The sequence below is a fragment of the Botrytis fragariae genome (assembly GCF_013461495.1).
Source record: "Botrytis fragariae strain BVB16 chromosome Unknown tig00000186, whole genome shotgun sequence".
NCBI classification, from domain to species: Eukaryota; Fungi; Ascomycota; class Leotiomycetes; order Helotiales; family Sclerotiniaceae; genus Botrytis; species Botrytis fragariae.
In genome coordinates this window covers 191,241-213,251 of record NW_023501000.1, presented here as the reverse complement: position 1 = coordinate 213,251, position 22,011 = coordinate 191,241, and the positions used below count along the sequence as shown (strand labels likewise).

General features: G+C 41.8%; 8 protein-coding genes across 8 annotated transcripts; 2 read left to right on the top strand and 6 right to left on the bottom strand.

Moving 5' to 3' along the window:
* Positions 1-292: 292 nt before the first annotated feature.
* Positions 293-3,016, bottom strand: Bfra_010078 (putative dipeptidyl-peptidase 3 protein; the record flags this gene model as incomplete). The annotated part of the gene is made up of 7 exons (XM_037340412.1): positions 293-733; positions 795-1,301; positions 1,356-1,543; positions 1,602-2,004; positions 2,056-2,337; positions 2,396-2,570; positions 2,709-3,016. The coding sequence occupies 7 exons, from the start codon at positions 3,014-3,016 to the stop codon at positions 293-295; spliced, it is 2,304 nt and encodes a 767-aa protein (XP_037188880.1).
* An 850-nt stretch (positions 3,017-3,866) lies between these two features.
* On the top strand, positions 3,867-5,121 carry Bfra_010077 (putative 60s ribosomal protein l9 protein). The gene is made up of 5 exons (XM_037340411.1): positions 3,867-3,960; positions 4,113-4,160; positions 4,228-4,480; positions 4,546-4,723; positions 4,778-5,121. The coding sequence occupies exons 1-5, from the start codon at positions 3,915-3,917 to the stop codon at positions 4,826-4,828; spliced, it is 576 nt and encodes a 191-aa protein (XP_037188879.1). The 5' UTR covers positions 3,867-3,914; the 3' UTR covers positions 4,829-5,121.
* A 3,243-nt stretch (positions 5,122-8,364) lies between these two features.
* On the bottom strand, positions 8,365-9,632 carry Bfra_010076 (uncharacterized protein; the record flags this gene model as incomplete). Its single annotated transcript, XM_037340410.1, has 2 exons — positions 8,365-8,435; positions 8,516-9,632. 2 exons carry the CDS (start codon positions 9,630-9,632, stop codon positions 8,365-8,367), a joined length of 1,188 nt encoding a protein of 395 aa, XP_037188878.1.
* Positions 9,633-11,058: 1,426 nt separating this feature from the next.
* Positions 11,059-11,325, bottom strand: Bfra_010075 (uncharacterized protein; the record flags this gene model as incomplete). Its single annotated transcript, XM_037340409.1, has 2 exons — positions 11,059-11,107; positions 11,129-11,325. The coding sequence occupies 2 exons, from the start codon at positions 11,323-11,325 to the stop codon at positions 11,059-11,061; spliced, it is 246 nt and encodes an 81-aa protein (XP_037188877.1).
* A 507-nt stretch (positions 11,326-11,832) lies between these two features.
* Bfra_010074 (uncharacterized protein) lies at positions 11,833-12,636 on the bottom strand (the record flags this gene model as incomplete). The annotated part of the gene is made up of 3 exons (XM_037340408.1): positions 11,833-11,909; positions 12,146-12,290; positions 12,574-12,636. Coding segments are annotated over 3 exons (285 nt in total), but the record flags the coding sequence as incomplete, so codon positions are not given.
* A 2,103-nt stretch (positions 12,637-14,739) lies between these two features.
* Positions 14,740-15,969, top strand: Bfra_010073 (uncharacterized protein; the record flags this gene model as incomplete). The annotated part of the gene is given in 5 exon segments (XM_037340407.1): positions 14,740-14,897; positions 14,950-15,015; positions 15,048-15,093; positions 15,109-15,741; positions 15,781-15,969. 5 exon segments carry the CDS (start codon positions 14,740-14,742, stop codon positions 15,967-15,969), a joined length of 1,092 nt encoding a protein of 363 aa, XP_037188875.1.
* A 3,291-nt stretch (positions 15,970-19,260) lies between these two features.
* Positions 19,261-21,423, bottom strand: Bfra_010072 (putative multidrug resistance protein; the record flags this gene model as incomplete). The annotated part of the gene is made up of 5 exons (XM_037340406.1): positions 19,261-19,636; positions 19,701-20,221; positions 20,344-20,422; positions 20,478-20,933; positions 21,025-21,423. The coding sequence occupies 5 exons, from the start codon at positions 21,421-21,423 to the stop codon at positions 19,322-19,324; spliced, it is 1,770 nt and encodes a 589-aa protein (XP_037188874.1). The 3' UTR covers positions 19,261-19,321.
* Positions 21,424-21,602: 179 nt separating this feature from the next.
* Bfra_010071 (uncharacterized protein) lies at positions 21,603-21,924 on the bottom strand (the record flags this gene model as incomplete). The annotated part of the gene is given in 2 exon segments (XM_037340405.1): positions 21,603-21,761; positions 21,772-21,924. The coding sequence occupies 2 exon segments, from the start codon at positions 21,922-21,924 to the stop codon at positions 21,603-21,605; spliced, it is 312 nt and encodes a 103-aa protein (XP_037188873.1).
* Positions 21,925-22,011: the final 87 nt, after the last annotated feature.

Here is a 22,011-nt window from a genome sequence, read left to right as displayed (position 1 = left end):
ACTCGTCACACCGAAAAACTACGCACAGCGTTATCTTTGGCCATGCACAAGTTGATATCTTATTCATGTGATGAAAGTCTACGCGCTAGCACTGCTGCTGTTGGAATTCAGAAGACCCTCGACCAGCTAACGTGGAGCTGGGGTGTTGTTGGTATGGTATTCCATCACTAGCAAAATCCCAATTCTGGTCTCACTGATACGCGACAAACCCATGCACCAAGATTCTCCTACGCCTATTTCTCCTCGTTCATTTCTCCTTTCCACATCCCTCCCACTACCTCAACCCCACAACTTAAACATCTCTCTCCGCAAAACTCCTAATCATTCCCTCACAACTTGCCTCATACTCCTTCAACTCCACCTTCCCATCCTCTCCCAATACCGTGTTCGCCTGCACAAAAACCTTTCTCGGTTGCTTACACTTCAACACCTGATCTCTAACTTTCTTTCCCCAATATTCTGGCTCCACGTAACACATGTCGTTGTAGACCTTGACACCTGTTTCTACATCCGCAATAGATTTATAGATGTGTAATTTTTGAAGGTAGGATTCCACGGCTTGACGACCGACTGTAGGAATAAGGTGTCGCTTAAGATTGATTGTTAGGTCTGAAAGATCGGGAGTGGAATGGGTGATGGTGCAGAAGGATTCAGGGGCCGAGAGGAAACATTGGAGGATGGAGAAGCGGGCTTGAGAATGTGCTTGGCCCCATTTGGTGGAGCGGGGATCCCACTAGATAAAGTTAGTACTTGGTTGTTTCTTTTGCGAGGAGGTTTGGAGGGAGGACACATACGATTTCTAAAGAGCAAACACCCATTCTAGCCATAGATAGCCAGGCTGCATACAAAACATCCCCAGCTTCATTGTTCATATCAGTTGTTCCATCACCGTAGTCAAAGATCTTCAGAACCTCGAAATCACAACTGAGGGCCATGGCGATAGCCTCAGCTCTACATTCTTCATAACTTGAGGCTACACTTCCAAATACAGATCCCCACGTTTGTCCGGGTTTATACCATGTAGCAATTGGTTTTCCAGTAAGAGGATTGACAGGGGGATTCTTAATGTCGAAATTGTAGACGCCCGGTTTGGTTTCTTGAAGTAATTTTCCGGTTCCATGACCGAGAAGCTCGTGGACTCCTACTTGTACCTCGAAGGCTGCATCACGATATTTGGAAAATACTTCGAGATCTTCATCTCTGATAAATGGGATTTTCTCGTTGGGTGCTTTAGCTGACAATACGTTGCCTAATGAGACATTTTTGAACCCTTCTGTTTGTCTGATGTCGTCATAGTTGGGCTGTAATATTAGTCAGTAGTGCTGAAAAGTTCTATACAATTAGAGGTTCCTCACGATATTAATACCTGCTGGAATTCCAGCTCCAGCAAACGTCAAAACTTCAAGACTTGTAAAATCTGGGCTCAAGAATTTATCTTTCTCGAATTCTATTCCCCAAGGTAATTTGGGAATGAGGCTTTCAGCGGCATTGACAAGGCCGCCAAAGGCACGAGTACGTTCAGCGTTTACCATGGCGGCAAAACCTAACCAAATTGTTCGTCAGTACTATTGTCTCGAAACTCGAAAATATGAAAGACATACCCTGGAATTCAGCCCTCACGCCCTGAGGATCTCTCAAAGTCTCAATAAATCCAATGTTAGATTCAACCGAAGGCCCCTTATCTCTGATCCAATATCTTTGCGAATCCTTAAAGACTTGCGATGAACCAGTTTCAAACGATTTAGCATAGGCTTCATACATATCCTTCTGTGTATTATTTGCTGCATTCTCGGCGGCTTTCTTGCAATTCTCGGCAACCAAAGCCAACTCTTTTGAATGATCACCAAAAGCAATCTTCAGCTTACTGCCCTTTAGTGGGCCTTCTTCGATGGTGAACTCAGTTTCCTTGCCAATATCACTACCTTCAGATGGTACACTTGTGACGGCTGAAGCAAGCAAAACTTCGAATGATCCTTCGGGAGTCTTTCTCAATCTTGTGTTTTCCTATTTGACGAATCAACAATACGAGCAGGCCAACAAATGCATTTTACTTACCACAAGTAACCCCTTTTTCTCCAAGAAATCACCCACAGCAATGATATCCGATTTGGTGATGCTGGTTGAATTGGGATAATAATTGGTCAAATTTCCATCATCAGGAAATCCAAGATGCATCAATCCAGGGTCTTGAGTTGGGAAGATAGCTCCTTTGGTGGCTTCATAATGTTGCTTTGCTTTGGGAGAAAGCGCAGCCAAAGCTTCAAAGACATTCTCGTCACATCTTGGGATGATTTTGGAATCTCCAAAAAACTTGTAGTTTCCGCAATTGCCAAGAAACTATAAAAGATTAGATCTGCATTCTGATTTTGGTCCTATTTGTCTTATTGTAACTCACTTGACCACAATACTCGAGAAAGAATTTCAGATTTTCATCACTAATCCCAGCTTTCTTTTGAGCGGAACTCCAGTTACCATCAAAAGACTTGTGAAGTTCAACGATAAAATCGTAGATGTCTTCGGACTCTGGGGAAACTTGTCTTAAAGTAATACGTGTTCCATGAACAGATGCTCTATCGTATAATGTCAGCTGATGTCCTTGCAAACAATCCGCATACTCCGAGCTAACGCCAAACATCCAGAAAGCCTTTGGATCCATAATGAATGTGCACGCATTCGAAGCTCTCCAAATTCTCCAAATTCAAACATACCTGCTAATATAATGAGCATATCTTTTCTCTTTATCAGAAAGCGCTTCAAAATGCTTTTTAATCTCAAGCTGAACGACACTAGGGGGCGAATCCGCAAGGAAGTGTTTGAGTTCCTGAGCATTCATAGTAGACAATTGTCGCTGGAATTGTTGTTGTATTCTATGGAGTGAAAATGGTATCAGAAGATGTTGAGAAAAAGATCTGGTGTTGAAATGGCGGGGAAGGCAAGGGCGATGAGGCTGACGTGGGGTGAAACAACGAGCCAATGAATATGCATGTTTCACGCGCCCCGGCAAACATTTGGACATTCTCAAGTGGTGTTTCCTATAAAAGTATAGGTTTCTTATACGATATACATGCTACGAAGAATTCACTCAATTTTTGTATGGAACGATTATTGACAGCAGTTATGATAGGTAGATATGTTATACTCACACGGACCACACGTGAGACGGCCCTAATGAGTGAATTTCAAGGATAAAGGAAAACTACAGAGGAATTTAGATAAGTGTGTATGCTCCGCGGGTGTACAAGAATGGTCGTTGCGGTTCTTGTCGAGATATTCTGTGATCCGTCTGGAAGAAATGATACTCTCGTCAAATAGGCGCAGGATATTTGATTGGGTAAGAATCATATCATGACAATACCCTCGGCCGCTCATATCATAGACCAGAATATGATTATATCATGGGGACACCGATCACAAGGTTCGAATGCCTTCGGTTGGAGCTTGTAAATTGATGGTAAGATGTCCTCGTAGTCCTTCAGTCATACTATGAGTCCAGCAGTCCATGATATCAAATTTTGGTCTGGGAGAATTAGAATAGTCGTGAGAGATGCAACTGAGATCTATACAGATGATCTTTTTGCTGTGGTTCTAATAGTAATTTCCTAGTTGAAATCCACCCAACGGACCTTTCTTGTTTCTAGTTGATCATTATTAATGTTCTTCATTGTTAACATTTTTCATTATTGATGTGTACTTGGAAGTCCTTGCATGGAGTGAAGCAGTAAAGCTCGTTCTGAAGTGTAATTTTCCTGTCCACGTGACCTTGAAAAGTTCTTGCCATTTTCGGTCCTTCGTTAGCGAAATTTTAGCGTCTCCCACAACAATTTTGATTTTCCGCGATCTTGAACTTCTTACCTAGACGACGGCCAGTAATTTACACCTTTTCGCCATTTACGACATTCGACAAATCGGCCAAGATGAAGTACATTCATTCCGAAGAGACTCTGACCATCCCAGAGGGTGGTAAGTACGGTGTTTCTTATTTTTGGATCGTTGAAATCGGCAGAGGAGAAGATTGAATTCAAGCTCGAGGGAATTGGTGAAGCGCATTGAGGAATACTGGATGGGATTTTTTTGCAGATGAGGAATGAATGCTGATCGATTTAATTGAATAGTCAAGGTCGCCATCAAATCCCGTCAAGTTACCGTTGAGGGACCAAGAGGTAATTTACAATTCCTACACACCAATCGACAATCAACCAGATCGCAAATCTAATACATTCGAAATAGGCAAACTCCACAAGGATCTTAGCCATTTGGCAGTCAACTTCTCTCAACCAAAGAAGGATGTCATCAAGATCGAGCTTCACCACGGAGCCCGCAAGAACGTCGCTACTCTCCGAACCGTCCGTACTCTCATCAACAACTTGATCATCGGTGTTACCAAGGGTTTCAAATACAAGATGAGATATGTCTACGCACATTTCCCAATTAACGTCAACGTTGAAAAGGGACCAGAGGATATCCCAGTTGTTGAGATCAGGTATGATGGTCCACAAGGAAAGAAATTCAGGCTGGAAGAAGGAAATGCTGATTATTTGGGAATAGAAACTTCATCGGCGAGAAGATCGTCCGTAAGGTTCAAATGAGAGAAGGTGTTGCTGTCGAGCCATCGAAGAACGTCAAGGATGAGCTTCAATTGTCTGGTAACTCCCTTGAGGATGTTTCCCAATGCGCCGCCGATATCCAACAAATCTGCAGAGTACGAAACAAGGATATCCGAAAGGTGGGCACAAAAATCCTTATCCGTTAGCATTCTTTATACTAACAACAGCAATAGTTTTTGGACGGTTTGTATGTCTCAGAGAAGGGTAACATTGTTGAGGAATAAATGGAAGGCATTTGTGGTGGTCACCTTTTCTTACATTCATGATATGTATTGGGAGCATTAAAAGGGTTACTTTGCATATTGTGTAGCAAGGTGCTCGGAATGAATATCTTGCGCAACCAAACAACTACCTGCGGTTCCAAACTTTGAAACGATCGATACCACGGTGACCTGGATTGTAATGATGGACAATTTGGTAGAAGGGCGTGCCAGTGCAACGATTTGGGGAGAGCTTTTGAGAAATCAATGAACCAATTATGGACCCTTTCAAATATCATGGCATAATGTTTCAGGTCTGAGTTTTTGCAATTGATGGAATATCTGACAGTGCAACATACAGGCCTCGCAATTTATTCGGTTCACTTTCATCCCCATACAGAGGCACCAACGCTACTGGATTCGAATAATTTCTACTAATTGAATAGAATCCTCGGCTACATCACCCTTTATAGCACTCTCAACTACCCTCTTCACCGTATTCATTCCTCATCTTGTTTCCATCCAACCTGTCCTCGTCTGCCAATCCATGTCTTCTATCCAATTCCCAACACCACGGCCATTTCTGTTATTTCTGTTATTTCTGTTTCATACTTTTCACATTCTCATATACCTCCCGCCGTTTCCCTTTTCCCCCTCCAAATTATTTTTCCCCTTCGCTTTACATTATACAAACGGGATCTCAAAAGTAGACTTTATAGAAGTATTTCTCCTACTCTATTCGGTCAGTCTTGATCCCTATATTAATACACACTCTTTGTTCTTTATGAATGAGGAGGCACGATTTGATTATTTATGTTTTCTGCAGATTTTTGTGGAGGAAATTCTGAGGATCGTGTGGACATTTCGATGAAGTAAAAAGGTTATCGTAGGGAGTCGGCGGTATATAGTTGAAGAGGGGTATGAAGGTTTGGTGGGTGTAAAGTAGGGAAGAGTTGTCGGATTATATGATTCAAACAATGAGAGTTATCCAATAAACATGTTTGATCAATTTGTTGTTCATGCTTTTACCGTATGAATTGTTTTAAAGGGTGTTAATGAATTGGTCTCGAATGTTATACAATCTGTATTCTTTAACGTTTCTTACTCCTTCCGTCGGACTTCGGGGTTCTATCAACACTTTTGTACTCAACCATTTGATGAGATGAGGTCGATTATGAATCATCGTGAAACCACCTTGCCTACTGCATACATTAGCGATGTATGCATCCATTCATACATACATGTCTACACTCCCGAATTTGTCCATCAGCACTACACTATTCAGTAGTATAGATAAGTAGTGGAATCATCACCACTTCATGCTCTTGCCCAGTAATACGCATGACTATCGTTGTTCTTCTTACACATGTGTTCCTTTCGTATATCTAGGTACCTGTTGATATCTGTACAATACGAGTTGTGTATATTCAAGATTCATATCGTTCAGCATCGTTCTCTTTCACTCTTGCTTTCTAAATTCTTTCTTTCCCATACATAGGCAATTTTATGATGGTAATTCTCCTTTGCTCCAGAGTTATGACTTGCATACTTTACTGAGAAATTTGTATCTTGACCCGTCTCGCCTCATGTTAGTGGAGAATGTGAATATGACTGCGAACGAGGAGGAGAACGAGAAATGAAATCACAACCTCACTACCTTATTAAATGCATTGAGTTCCTCGTCAGTTGTGAAATATGGGATTGATTGTTATTGTTGTTGCTGTTGCTGCTACAAATTATAAATTTCTTCAGCATTCTTGATAATTGCATATATGTATCCACATAGGTAGGTACATATACACATCAAATAGATCTTTTCTATTATTTCATTTTAGATCGTCTAGCCCTTTTTCGTTTTCCTTCTCTTTTTCCGTATCACATCGCCTCGATTATGGTCCCCTGTTGTTATGATCTCTCTCTCTCTCTCTCTCTCTCTCTCTCTCTCTCTCTCTGTGGTCGAGAAATAAACTTCCTATCTTATCCCATCCCATCCTATCATATTCTATCCTGTTTTATTCTGGGCTGTTAAATATCGATACTATCATCAATCTCAATAGCATCGACAATACGATAATATCAATCTTCCATACTTATCCACACCTACTCGTTTTAATTACTTGGATACGTTTATATGCACATAGATATCTACACGCATAAAGGTATCAGAGAACAGAATGACAAAGTAACAGAGGAACAAAAGCATGAGTTGAGAGAAGGATAATAGAAAGTGGATTATGGATTTGTGATTTATTTGAGAGCATTTTGCAGCAATTGAAAATTGAAGGGGTGGGAGAGAGGTAAAGAGGTACTGTATATGTATATGTATGGGATGGGGATGAGAATGGGGATGAGGATAGAAGGAGTAGTTATATACATAGGTAGTTTAATCGAGAAATATATCTGAGTATCTATCGATACCAGGAGTTGACTATTGGTAGGATCTGAGTAGTTCTTTTGGGGAGAAAGAATGAGATCAGTTGAGATCAGTTGAGATGAGGCGGGGAGGGGAGGGAAGTCTATGTGTGGTGATTTTTCTCGAGGAAAAGAGGAAAGAATATTGGAGATTCGTGAATATCTCTCTATATATCTAATCATCTCACGTTATTTTCGTCGTGTTTGCATCGATATTTCGTATGCCCAGGTAATTACATCTATCCAGCACATTGCTACCAACACATGAGAAAATAATTCAGAAGGGAAGGGAAGACAGCTAACAACCAGCATGTTTCATAAAGTCGCTAATGTAGGTTGAAGATGTTAAGTAAATTTTTAACAGGAGTTTTCATTCGTAGAATCCGCTGTATACATACATTTACTCAATGTATGTGCACGTGTGTATGTATGTATGTAAGTATGTATGTATAACCCTCCCCCTTCTCTCACACACACATTCATTTATTCAATCATTCCATACCCAACCTCCGAATCCATTATCCGTTCGCTCATCACACATTCATTAACCCAACCTTTCCTCCTTCCCACCCATCCAGTTCATTTCATTTCCCCTTCCTCATTCATCCCTTCATACAAAAGTCGTAAAAATACAAAAGCACCCTGATACCCTCGTCTCATACTATGCACGCATGCTCGCTCAAATTGATATAAACGCTTTCATGCTTTCGTAACATATAGCAAGCATTATTGAAGTTTGCGAGGTAAATCGAGTCACCCACCCATTCATCCATTCATTCATCATTCCTCGTGCATATTCATCTCTTCATCCTCTTCCTCATTCTTTTGATGTGAAAGAAAAGAAAAGCAGGAAATGAAATGAAATGCAAAAAAAGGAAAAGGAAAATTATAAACAAAAAATAAAACAAATAACGCCAGAGAAATGAATCAAATCGCTAATGCCTGCCGGAAAAATCTCTTGAATCTCTTGAATTCGTGTTTTTCATTCATGTGTATGTTTTTTTGTTGGTGCTGTTTTGACTGTGTGTTGTTTTTGACGTGGGAGAGGATGGATAATCTCATAAACATGTATGAGATGATCCCCAAATAAATCGAGATGGTCTAGTGAGAATAGACTAGATCGTTAAAGATAAGATAGGAAATGAGAATTATCTCCTCACGCTCCTATCTCTATCTCTCCTCGTATCCTCTCTCGTTCTCCTGTCCGAGCTTGCGGAACCTGCAAATTGTATGTTAGTCGTCATTCTCCACATTCCCATACCCCACGACCAAAGCGCAGAAGGAAAGAAAATTACTCACTAGCACTCGTTCCCGTGTAACTATCAGTATAGTAAGTACTGCTAATATCCGTCACCGTCGTCGTAGGCCCCGGTCTCCTCTTCTCATCCTTCCTCTCCGCCTCCTTCTTCCTCAATCCCAACACCGCTGCCAGCCCTACCAATCCCGCACCCACAGCACCCATTCCTCCCATTCCACTACTCTCCTTCTTCCTCGTCTCTACAACCCTCGTTGGCTTATCCGTTCGCGCACCTCCAAACCATCCATTATTTTCTCTACGAGCTGCGGCAGCTCCTCCCATGGCAGCTCCTCCAGCTGTAGATCCATGTCTGTGATAACGCTCTACGGTCTCGATACGCTCGGTACGAGTACCACCTTCGCGTCTTCGGGATTTACCACCGAAGAGAGCGAGAACGGAATCCCAGAGTCCCTTGACAATACAGCAGAAACACAAGAGGAGCAAGAGAATAACTCCGAAAATCGTACCGATGACAATTCCAGCAATAGCGCCTCCGCTCAAGTTGTTCGAGCTAGTGCTCGTGATGGGTAAGGTGCTTCCGCTGGCAGTAGCAGGCGGGATAAAGGGCTCGGTAGTCGTGGCTGAGACGGTGGCAGTAGATGTTGCGGCACCTGTTGGTCGAACAGGAGCGGAGTAAGTACCAGAAGTAGCAGTGTAGGACCATAGACTTGTTCTAGCAGTACATTGACCACTGTATTCACACATCTGATCGCTGGCACAGCAAATTGTTCCACAGGAAGTTTCGCCCGTAGTGGTATCGCAGATGGCGGCGCTGCCTCCAGAGGTAGTGGTAGCGTAGTAGGAACTGTATGTGCTTGTTCCGACTAATAAATCGGTTTCGGTGTAGGTGGTTGTGTAGACTGCCCAACCACCAGAGCCAGCAGTAGAGGCAGAACAGTAAGCTACGTTTCCTGAAGAAGTGTAGCAGGCTTGGCCGGCGGTACAACAATATTGGTTGTCGGCGCCGCAGTAGGAAACGCAAGAGCGGTCCATAAGGTATGAGAAGCCGAGATCGTGAATATCATCTTTGGGAAAGGGACCTGCGGACACTGGAGAGGTATTGGAGAGGGTGAGGAGGAGAAGTGAGAGGAGTTGCGGGTTGCCTTTGGAGATCCGCATTTTGTCGATTGTGGAGTGTTGTGGTTGTATGATAGATGAAGTCAAAGCTATGTATGTATGTGAATATTGTCGGAGTAATGAACTCGAACCAAACGATTGTACAACGTCAAAAGATGGTATGTATCAAATCAATCTCCCGACGTATTGAGACTCTTTTTTTTTTACTTTTCCACCAGCAAAAAGATCTTCAGGAACTCGATGACTCCTTCACATGCAGCAGCGGTGTGAAGTAAAATAGCTCGACGATAAATGGCCAATCCAAAAGATGCAAACCCCACTTTCGTCGACACTACCACTTGTATGTAATATGTATGGTATGTGTGGTATGTGTGGTATGTGTGGTATGTTACTTTGTATATGCTCGGATCGTAAGAAAGATCGTTTCTATCCAAACGAACGTAAATATGTCCAGAAATTCTTATCTCTAGAAATTATTGATATCGATTAGGGAAAAAGGTCGCCGATAACCCAGAAGAATGGTATGTATATCTCTGGAATGGAAATCTTTTCTTTCTCTTTAGGAATGGAAAAGAGGAGGAACTGTAACAGAAACAGTGTGGGTGTGGAATACCACTTATTCAAAAATGTCGATGGCTGAACTTTTTTTTTGGCTTTAAGGGAAAAAAATAGCTGGGCTGGGAATGGAGTTAATTGACCGTTTCCCCAACCACCCAAATTTTCCCTACCAAGGACTAAGAAGGACCAAGGCGAATTTCGTATTTCTTGATTTCGCACACACGTATGGTTTGAATGGAGATCAAATCTGATTCAAGTGAAATATAATTATGAAGTTTTCGATGAAGATGTTATTATGGATTTATTTGAATTGATTGGTGAATATTGAATCTTTATTAGACGTTCTACTCCATCGTCGCTCCATCCATCAGTCAGGTACCTGCAGCTATTCGGTTAAAAAGATACCTACAATTGTTTACGTTTATCGCTAGCGGGGCAACAATCAGGCGATAAGCAACTAAATTTGGGTACATTGGATCACAATTGGGCAAAAATGGGAATTAAAGAGCGGTTAACGACCTCGAGACGATACTCGCCACGGTCAGTATTGTACCAAAGCTTTCAAAAATGAGGTCGATTTGTCTAATCTTCTACTAGGTGTAGATATTCATGCATGTAATTGAATCTTTTGAAGTTAGAGAAGTTAAAGAGGAACCATAATGGATTTTACTATATATCTAATTCTCCCCCATTCACATTTTGATGGAGAAGGAGGTACATATTGTAGGTGAAGTATCTGATGAAAAGACAGCAAAATGAAGCTCACCGAATAGAAAATCCTCACTCTACTCAAGACTCCTTCACCTTCCTAATCCACTTTTGATACCTTGATACTTTGATAACCCCACAAGATTACACACCGATACCCGAACCGATGGCGTTACCACAGGTCAGTCAGGTACAAGCAACTTTACAAATGATAACTTTCCAGTACCTGCTTTTTATCTTCTAAGCCTACTCTATTTTGAGATTTAATCTACGAAACATTTTCATTCCTTGGAAGTTGGAATCTAGAGTCTAAACTTCCTTCTTCTTGTTCCGGAAAATATCCTCCATCGTCCGAAAGAATAAATCTAGCACAAATGCACGACGCAATACGCACAATCAAAGAAAAGCCCGACGGGTTAAGATTCCACTCACTCAACGGAAATCCACTCAATCCGAATCTTGACGCCATCATCATCGAGATGTGAAACACAGTCTCGACTCTTGACTCTCGAGTCCCTGCATCAACCAACAGATGACATGATTGACTTTGACAACAAGTATCAAATCGGATAACTACTCTAGTACTCGGTCTATAAGTCTTATATGCAAGACACTACTTCCGTAAGATCAAACGTTGTGTCGCTTGAGATGTGGATACTTGCCACGTCTGCCGATGCTCGGAGATTCTGACCGGGCAATCATGAATGGATAAATGAACGAGAGTGAGTCGTTGGGCGAAAGAGTATGCAAACTTCATCTGAAGATTCATCGGATCAAGAGAAATGTTTGCTTTAATGGCGGTACAAGTGTACTTGTATTTATCTTGTACAGCGTATCTTGTATCGAGTCAGTCCACGTGGCTCCGACATGTGGTTCTTCGAACCGAAGTACGAAAAGACAAAGTACTGAGATGGAAAAGAAATCTCGTCATAATTCCTATGCTCATATTCATACATCTGTAGTCCAATTCCTGCTTTCACGATAGCCAAAAGATGCCCATCTCTTGTTCTGTTTCGCGCTTTTTTGCCCTTTCCTCTTGGGCCATAACGAAGGCTAACATTGAAACCCTGTTCGTCTGATCATTCCAGGTCAGCTCTCTCCAAATCATGAAAAATGGACATTGCAAATGCTTTGAGGAAAATGTGAAACTATCGCAGTCAAATTCTCAAAGCTCTTGGGGAACATATGTATACATTAATTGATGAAGGAGCGCAACTTTGATGTTCCGTCTTGATTGAAGTCTTGAAATGCAAAGTATCATTTGTAGTATGATGCATTCCTGTATATACTCCCTTCAATCATCCCTTTATTTTGAGCATCAAATACGAAAACTTTCTCGAAAGATCTCTCAGTTTTGAAATATTCGAGAAGTGAAGTCGAGATAATCTTTTGACTAAAAGTTACATCTACGCTAAGTTCAGTTAGTGCTAGGAGCTGCTAAGGGGAGCTACCTCTCTTGCTCATTCTTTCTTCATTCAAAGCAGAACTCACTCATCATATATACGTAAAATCTTGCATGTTCTAAAGATTCTTGGGTTAGGTCTCAGTCATTTCAATCATACTAAATTTGTTTTTTAATTACATAGTATCTCGACATTTAAATCTTTTACACCATAATTTACAAGAAGAAGACAGCGAATAAAGCTGCTCAGATACAAGACCATTCCTTCCTCGAAACATCCAAAAGACTGTTCTGTTGCTTAGTTTCTCTCCACACATTTGTCTCAAAGGGTAAGTTGACATAGACTAATCTCCTGCTCTGACCAATGATTTGGCAGCAGCTATTCTTCTAGTTCATAAAGTTGATGGGCACTACCGATACTTAAATACCCACAATGGACTCATTTAATGTACCTATGTTCCTCCCTTTATAGATTAACGGTCTAAGTAGTCCAGTATCTACCTTCCATAGACTTGATCTCGATAGTATATTCCGGCAAACGATGCAACTCCTTTTTTAAATCAATCTATCCAGATGATTCTGTCGGGATATCGATCATGTGATCATAGAGGGTACTGTATTAGCTAGCGAGGCGCTAGCGCTTCCTTATATAAAGTACTAGCTTCCTATAGATAATAATAATTAAGAATGATTACAATTATAATAGACCAAAGTACTTTACACTTATCAACCAAGTTGATACCAACAGATTCTTTCAGTCATTTCGAGAGTTCAGTGTCAGACTTTGTCCCAAGGATCGACGGTACAAATGGAATCAACAATTAACAAATATTTGGTGGGTATGCTGCGATGACTGCTATATTTGCTTCCTCTGCACTCGAGTTTCTCGGAAGATGTTTGAGATGTTGGGAATGGATCGCCCTTTGAGGCGAACTGTATCATGATTTGAAAATCCATTCGAGGCTTACCTCCAGTGAATATGACTGCGATTAATGATTGTGTGCCGAATAATGACCAACATAGCGTTAGCTTGTATGTGGGCTGCGAGAGATAGGGTGGTTTGTGATGGGTATGCAGTTCAAAAGCAGCTGTCCGCACCCTTTTAATTCTTGTTGGACCAGCGTCCTGATGTTACTCTTGGTAGTGGATAGAACTTCTTCTGATTTTTGATATCTCGTTATATGCAAATTGGGGTGATGATAGACATACACTTGTACTTCAATTTAATGTGGAGTCATTATATCGAAGAGAATTGATGCATTGGTGTTTAGTATGTAAAGATATTCCGCGTGACATCTGTTGTGAATTGCGATATTCGAGGTGTTGTGCATTCCCACAGAGGATGCTGGAGCAGACGATGTGTTCGCCTTCCCACTATTACAAAGAGTGCTAGCCTGTTATTTGAAGAGGAAGATGAGGATGACGATAACAGTATATGGCAGCCGGGAGATCTTTCCAGAAGACTCTTTTCATCATTGCTTCAGCTTACATCTTCTTGTAGATCGGTTACTCAAAATCACGGGGAAGTTGTTGTGGACCTTGACATTGATGCAAACTCCCGATATCTGCAACTCGAATTGACTACAACTATGTACTGGCTACTTAGTGGCATAACATCTCTATAAATATGTTTAAAATAACCGCTAATGCAATCCATATGACGTTTGTGGCGTTCCGCAAATAAGCTGCTTCAGTAGCCGTCAAGTTCTACGGAGGCGATATGTCATGTCCCTGTGTACAGAGTACAATACACAGTGCGAACAAGTTTACCCCACCCTATCAAGATATCATCTAAAAGGATCTTTAATTGTGATTGAACTGTTGTGCCTTACTAGTTGACTGCTGTGTGTACTAAACTTCTGTATTCAGCACCTACTTGCCCCTCACTCACTGTACATCCAGCAACAATGCCTATTGGTCGGCGATGTTCATAGTCAAGATATTTTCTGTCAGAGGTAAACCATCAAGTTGGTACACTCTAGACAGAGTTCAATTCTATAAGAACTGGGTGCATGCTCTTGTTAATTCTCCCTCTTCTTTTCAGAGATCCACCAGTGGGTGCATGGATTGATGGGACACTTCCCAACTTTCGAAAATTTTAATAAAGTCATTCTTTAATTGTTTAATATAAAAGCTTCTATTTCGATTATTTTATATCTAATAAACAATTATGACAATTTTCGAAATATACAATCCAATATATCAAAAGATATTCACAAGTCTATTTTGGTAGTGTCCTCTTAGTCCGTACACCCACTGGTGATCCATTCTATCTACCTCTAGTTCTAAAGCTTCATTCTTCGATATATCATCTCCCAATCCATCAGTCATCCAGATTTGGCAGCAACATGGGCAGCAAAAATAATCCTCAACATCAAGAGCTCCTTCCAATATGTACAACAGTCTGGTATGCTGTGAACTTGCTTCCTCAAGGTAAGCTCTACTTCACGCCTGCACCATATCCTCTGAAATTTGATGAATATGGGTGTTGATCCTTTTGATCTATCCACGACACTGGAGTCAGATCGGAAATACAACTTCTTAAAACATGCCGAGCCAGGGAAGGAATTCCAGCCACTAGGTTCCGAGACGAAGTATTGGCTACCCGAGAATTTTGAGCAACACTCCACGGGATCCAAGTCAGTGAGTGACCCATATTCTCATATGCGGGACTGGAACGCAACTCGCCAGTGATTTCAAAATCGATACAAAAGTAACCGCCAATTATGCCGGATTCTCTGCCGAAGGTGGTGCAGGGTAGAGTACAGTACGAATTTCAAATCTACAAGATTGTGTGGAATCTGCAGTCTCGACCAGAAGATTTCCTCCATCGGTGTTATCAACAAATAGACGACGTATGATTCAGTAGAAGACGGGTTTATCAGTGCCGCTGCTAAGCTCCCGACTTGGAAGTCGATATCCAAGGATCTCGAGAATTTCGATGAAGTCACCGGTATCTACAGTGCGTTTGCAAAATTCTATTCCAGATACGGATATCATTTGATACAGGAAGGCTATATGGGCACACGATACCAGCTCAAAGTAGATCAGAAAGAAGTAATGCAAGAAAAGGGAGAGGAGTTCTCAACAAACATCAAAGCCGAGTATCAAGGCGCAATTGGAGGATCCGTCAGTGTTGATGTCAAGAAATCGGAGTCGTATGAGAAATACACATCACAACGACAAAGTGATTGCAAAGTTCTTGGAGGAGATCCTGGAAAAGCTGGCACACTTTCCCATCTATCCCCAGATGATGTGAATGTATATAATGCAGCGTTCAAGGGATGGCAAGAAAGCCGCAAAGAAGGGTCGACGGATGCTCTCCTTCATATAAGCGTCATGGAGATTGGAAGCTTCCTGAAAGGCAGCTATGTGAAAAGTCAATTGGCAGCTGCTGATCGTCTTCCCTCTGCCTGGTCTTATTTTAAGGATTTTTATACCTTCCAGGAACTGATGACTGCTATGAGCTTATCCAAGAACGATGTGATCAAATTAGAGATTACCCCTCTGCCCTGACTGGAGATCCGTGTTACTGGAACAGACATTTTAACAGTAACTCAGACGAAAGCAAACAGTGTTGAAGTTACACCCAATGAGGATTGTCCTTTGCAGTACCCTAATGTAACAATAGTCGCTCCCGATAGGCCAGTTCAGCTTCTGTTTACCCGAGTTTCTGAAGTTTTTTCCATGTTTAAGGTTACGCTTGGTTAAAACCTAATGGTTCACTTGATGCCTTTCAAAATTCGGGCTGTGTTTTCAGTAATAAAGTCTGGATCCATAGGCAAGTGTAGTGTTTCGTCATTTTCTTTCAAGTTCAAACCGGATTTCATGACTATGGGAAGTGATGCTTGATTCGTATTATCTGTCGCGTTTGTAGTTTTTTCAAACCCATTTTCAGAAACGGGAGGAGAGATCGAAACTTCAAGAGATTCCCGATACTTTCGATTCATATTCCCACTCAGTATAAGAAAACAATTGAGGAAGTTTCTGGAGGAAGATATTGGCGACAGAAATCTGCCACACAAGTACCGCACTCATAGCAAGGAACTAAGGGTTCAAATGCTTGGCCCGTAATTATTCGGGTTACGCTAATACGTCGCTTAAGCCCAACGATCCAATTGGAAGGACAGGCAGAGCATACAATGAACGAGAAATTTCTGAGCACTTGCTAACCAATCGACCGATTCCAATGATCGAAGACAAACAAATAGGCTGGTCGTGTCGATTGAACAAAGCAAGATTACTTCAATAGAACCGCGCATGCCGTGAACTGAGGGTAGTTCTAAGCGAGGCAGACGATAATGTGTTCCGTCAAAATTAAATATTTGTATAGCGCTTTGCCTGGAGTTCAGACTAGGATTTAGGGTAGTGTCTGCTCGAAGTTTATGTGTGGCATGGTCGCTGTTAAGGCTATATCCGAAAGTTTCCACCAAATGATCGTTGCAGAGTGCAAAGCCCACGATGATCACCCTCCAGATCGCATCTTAACTACATACGCAAGACACATTTATTCTAAGCTCATAGCGATCTACAATAGAACAACTTGATACACCAAGTCTATAATCCAGACATTATCTTAAGTCCTTTTCTTCGGCGAAAAAGGCTCACTGGAGCGGCGCATAACCCACAGATCTCGACAAGAAACATTACTATTCACGTCATCATTCATATCCCAACTCAGACTCTGGAGCTTAAATTGATTGCTTGATACTTCACTCAACTACCATCAGCGGATTAATCAACGTGAAAGACCTTAAAATTGATCGTTGACTAACGATCGAGGTTTGTGATTGACTCCATTCATGGCATAAAATTTGAGAAGCTTGATCGAAAGAATATATATCAAGAATACATTCTCTCAATGCGAAAGGTTGTTTCTGTAAAGGCAACACATTGGAAAAACGAGAGTTTCAATTAATCTCAAGTGTCGTCGATGGAATAGAAACGCAGAAATATGAATTATGCTGTGCAACTTCCAAGCCATACTGGTACACGTGATCTCTATAGGATTGACGGCAATGGGGCCACGTGCCAACAATCGCGGGCCGAGCATGCAACGCCATGCCTGTGCAAAAGAATAGTGTCTGCTGTGATCTCCTGTCCGCATTGTGCTAATTCATACCTTGCTCTTCATTGAGTGCGAGGTCCAATTCGCGTTCACCACGAGTAGCATAAATTAAATGTTTCTTTCTGGTAAGGTTAACTAACTGGTACCTAATTGGCAAGTACACGCATGACTCAAGTCTTTTCAGACTATATAAATATATATGTTTACATATCCCGAACTCTTTCAAAGAATCTCAGTCTCATAAATCACACTCCAAATTAATAAAAAAACCCTTTAACTATCTCGCCTATCCTCATCCAACAACTGGGGCGTGCAACAAGTTCGTCTGCTTAGTCATAAGTCAACCCAGCCCAAACTCCAAAATTCACTCTTCCATACTGAAGCCGTTCAATGCTCTCATCCCAAACCCCCAAAAAGCGTCCCCAAATTTCCAAAACAAAACCGACCAGAATGGGACTCGAACCCACAACCTTTGCCACCGGAAAGCAATGCGCTGCCATTGCGCCATCTGGCCTTTCTGACTAATCAGTAGAAGTTGTTGTTAAAAGATATAAACACATTTTGTTGCGTACCCCACCGTCGGAATTTCTTCGCGCCTTAGAGACTAAGACTGCATTCTGAGGCTGCAGTATACATACATCGCCACCCGCTGATTTGAAGTATGCATACAAATATTTGCTGCCGGGTCGGTTTAGATAAGTCTGTACCTGTATGCAACTTCTGCTATTGATCAATACGAGACATTTTCTCACTTCCTACTTGGAATTCAGATTTTCACTCGAGGGAAAGAGTTTTCATTGCGGGATAGACACACGTGATCTACTTAGCACAAGAGCTCAGGCCACCCCTAAATCATCGCTACACTTCTGTTATGCTTGAATATCCAGCTTCCGTTTCGTATGTAAAATTCAACAGGAGATCACAAATGGTAAATTACTATACAAATAGATATCTCCTAGCCTTATATCTTGCGAGATCAGGAATAAATCTTCTACACTGCACATCCCACAGCTCTCATCACACATGCGCTCTCCAATCCATATTATCAAAAACAGACATATGAACTCCACCCACCCATGACATCCCACTCCGACGCTCCACCTCAACCCACCTCCCAAAGTATCCTCCACTGTTGGATTATCAGCGTACATCGTACAAAGTATAAACAGCGGAGATTCTTTCACCCTCTCAACATCCAGGGTAACTTGTAGCTCCATTTAATAATCAATAGGAAGATTGCAAGTAAAAGTTTTATTAGCCTAAGCAAACCACACGTAAATCTCAAATCTACTCCCATCAATCATCTAAACCAAGGGAGGGAGGAAATTGCAAATATCAAAAGAGCAAATCTCTCAATCTTCCCTCGCCTCTTGTACCCCCTTTTTCCACATACTCCCAAACCCAAGACCCCCAAAAAGTCAATCTCGACGTCGGCATGATTCGAACATGCGCCCCCGAAAGGAATTGATATCGTATTCTGACTTCATACTCCTGAACCCAATGAACTCAGAGAACGTTGAAGTTTTAATTCGAGTCAATCACGTTAACCACTCCGTCACGACGCCTATTTGCTGACTAATTCATAAAGTAATTTTGGGCGGGTTTCAGTATATATACCTGCCACTTGAATACCGATGGAAAAGGTTGGGAAGATAGGTACCTATTGAGATATGAATTCTGTTCCTTTGTTTTTGCTTTTGTTGCGGGAAGTAAATGATGGTAGGTTGATAAAAGAAATACATATGAAAAAGTCCATACAATTGCCAAATGTATTTGATTGTGAAGATATTAATACATTGTATCGAACTCATCTCGTCGTTAATATTTAAGTAATCCATACCCATCCCCCACCGAATCGAACCTCATAACCCTCATCAACAGACATTCTGGACGATCCCAGTGTCTATCTATCTATAAACATTAATACAATTTTAATTACAACCACTTCTCCATCAACATCACCATCAACACCACTACATTAACCTCCACGCCCCTCTAGATATCATGTCTCGCTCTCTTACTCTTCATTCTAATCTTCTCACCCCATTTATACAAAATAAACGGAATCGGTATAAACGCGACACTAATGAAAGCCAACGTGGAACTCGCCCACGGCACTCCCAAATCCTTAAACATAGCATTAGCAAAGAGTGGGAAGCCGGCGCCGAAACACGAGCGCATGAAATCGTTTCCTGCGAATGCTGATGCTGCCACTTTGGGGTATGCGTCGCCGATGTAGTTGAGAACCGAGTTGAAGAGGAGGAAGGCACCGATGGAGAAAAAGGCTGAGCCGATTATGGGGACGATCCACTGGGTTTGGTTAGTTTGTTTTTAAGGAATTGGAGGAGAAGGAAGAAAAGGAGAGGAAGCATACGTGAATACTTTCTTTACTTGTCCATCCGAACCAGAACAAACAGATGGGAATGCAAAAGGCTCCTACAAAAGCCGGTTGCAATCTGATCTCAGGTTTGATATTGCCACTCTCATCAAATCTTGGTTCTTGGAATTTGTATAGATACCAGAAAAAGGGCGGTATAACCACAACAGATCCAACGAAAATACCCAAGAAAGCCAATCCCTCTTTCCCCAAACTAAATCCGTGAATCTCGACAAAGACGATAGCGAATGATTCGAACCAGACATATAGAAGACCGTAAATCAGTGCAATGTAGAGATTGAGGCAGAAAAGAATGGGTTCGGAAAAGGTGAGTGAGAATGGAAGAATGAGCGCCATGTTAATCTTATCTTTGGTGGTCATTTCATCCGCTTCGAGCTCTGCTTCGGATTTGAGATTATCAGCACTGCTGGATTTCTCAAGACGTCGACGTCGACGATACAGGATATTGGCGGAGCTGGTCTCAGGCAAGAGAAGGATCAAGACGATCAATGCGAATCCTGCAGACATTATTAGTATCAGCCCATCCAGAGAAATGTGCCCAGTGATCTTGATAGTCGAACGCAGACAAGACTATGACATCCGGAGTGTATCAGATTTTCAAGAATTTGATTGAACTTACCAGATAACCATGTTAATTCCCAGATAGTCCAAGTCCAACCTTTGCTTTCGGCGGCAAAGCCTCCAACCAAAGGACCCAACTAAGTTTGTCAGTAATTAGAAATTTAGAGACAGTGATGAGAAGAGACAACATACCACAGGACCGGACACAGCAGCCATACCCCAAATTCCAATTGCATAAGCCCTCTTTTTTGGCGCATACATATCAGCCAACGAGGCACCACCAGTAGCCAATACCGGCGAACCAAAAAATCCAGTCAAGAATCGAAAGATAAGCATCATGGCGAAATTCTTCGCATATATGACACCGAATTGGAAAACCACAAATACAACTAGCGTGCCAATATAAACGGGATTTCGCCCAATCTGAGGTATTTCACTCATGGGAGACCAGATCATGGGTCCTAGACCATAGCCGGCAACGAATAGAGTGAGACCAGCTGTGGCGGCAACTTGACTGACTCCGAATTGTTGCATCACATCTGTGATACCTGCGGAATATATGGCCGATCCAATGTACACAGCGAAAGTCAGTAAACAGATGAGGAAAGTAACGAAGAACTTTTTTCCTGTCGACCAGTTTTGTGGATTCTGTTATTTAGAGTTAGTCAAGGTTACGAGAGACATACAAGACTGCATATTTGAAGTGCATGAAATATCTCCAAGGGCTCCAACCACATACCTCTGAATCAAGAGCTCCCTCCGTTTGGTCCCAATCAATAATTTGAACATCTTTCCCTCCATTATCCGTTCTCACAGCATCTTCATTCGTCACTCGCGTTCTGTCTGAACCTAGTGTCGTGTTTGAAGGCCTACTTCCATGCCTTTGATCTCTGTGTTGATCTTCATTATCAATTTCCTTATCTTCCTCGGAGGCTTCCTCTTCTTCAGGGTCCTCGCAAGTGCCGTGATGTCTCACGTTCTGAGTCTTCCGTACATTTAGATATCTTCGCCAAGTTTTCGGATTTCCCTTTTCACTGTCTGCTAGTGCGTCTTGTTCCTCTGGATACTTCAGAAATTTGTTCCCTGATAGTAGACGCAAGATTTTTCCCGCCGTTGCGTCTCGAAAGAGTTCCCTCATTCTAACTGTCCGATGTCAATCGAGAGAATAGAAACTATCGTGTCAAATCGATTTCGTGTCCAGAAAAAATATGTGAAGATTTTTGAAACGAAGAGACTTTCAACTATCAAGAATGGAGGGAGTAGTCTATCAACAGTATATCAAGCAAATAATAGGTACATATGGAGTATAAAAATAAATTATGAGGAGGCAAGTACAAATATAAATGCTCCAACAGCCGGAAATATTCCTCCTCCGTTGAGCTTTATTCCAAATGCACTCTTCTCGGCCTTTCTCAACAGTCCATATGATATCATACTTCCTATCAATAAACGCGCCAGTCTCCTAAATAAATCTAGCTCCTCCTACCTCAATACTCATACAGCAAGACCCGGCCCTTTCACGAGTGGAATCCACCCTCTTCGAACCAGATCCAAAATGCCTAAACCCGAGATCCAAAATGCATACCAAAAAGTCCACCCCAGATGCTCGAATCAGCAGTATTCCAACATCTTCGGACATGTTTGTCCGAAAGAATGAAGCTTAACCATACCACATTCAATCTGACAAACCAATCGACTCGATAACGATTTGTGCCTTTCTCTCGAT

What these genes read in the sequence shown, in the direction of transcription:
- Bfra_010077 (XM_037340411.1), top strand. Translation starts at nt 3,915, where the DNA reads ATGAAGTACATTCATTCCGAAGAGACTCTGACCATCCCAGAGGGTG. An exon ending in ATCCCAGTTGTTGAGATCAG is followed by an intron (nt 4,481 to 4,545) that starts GTATGATGGTCC and finishes ATTTGGGAATAG; the next exon opens with AAACTTCATCGGCGAGAAGA. An exon ending in GAAACAAGGATATCCGAAAG is followed by an intron (nt 4,724 to 4,777) that starts GTGGGCACAAAA and finishes CAACAGCAATAG; the next exon opens with TTTTTGGACGGTTTGTATGT.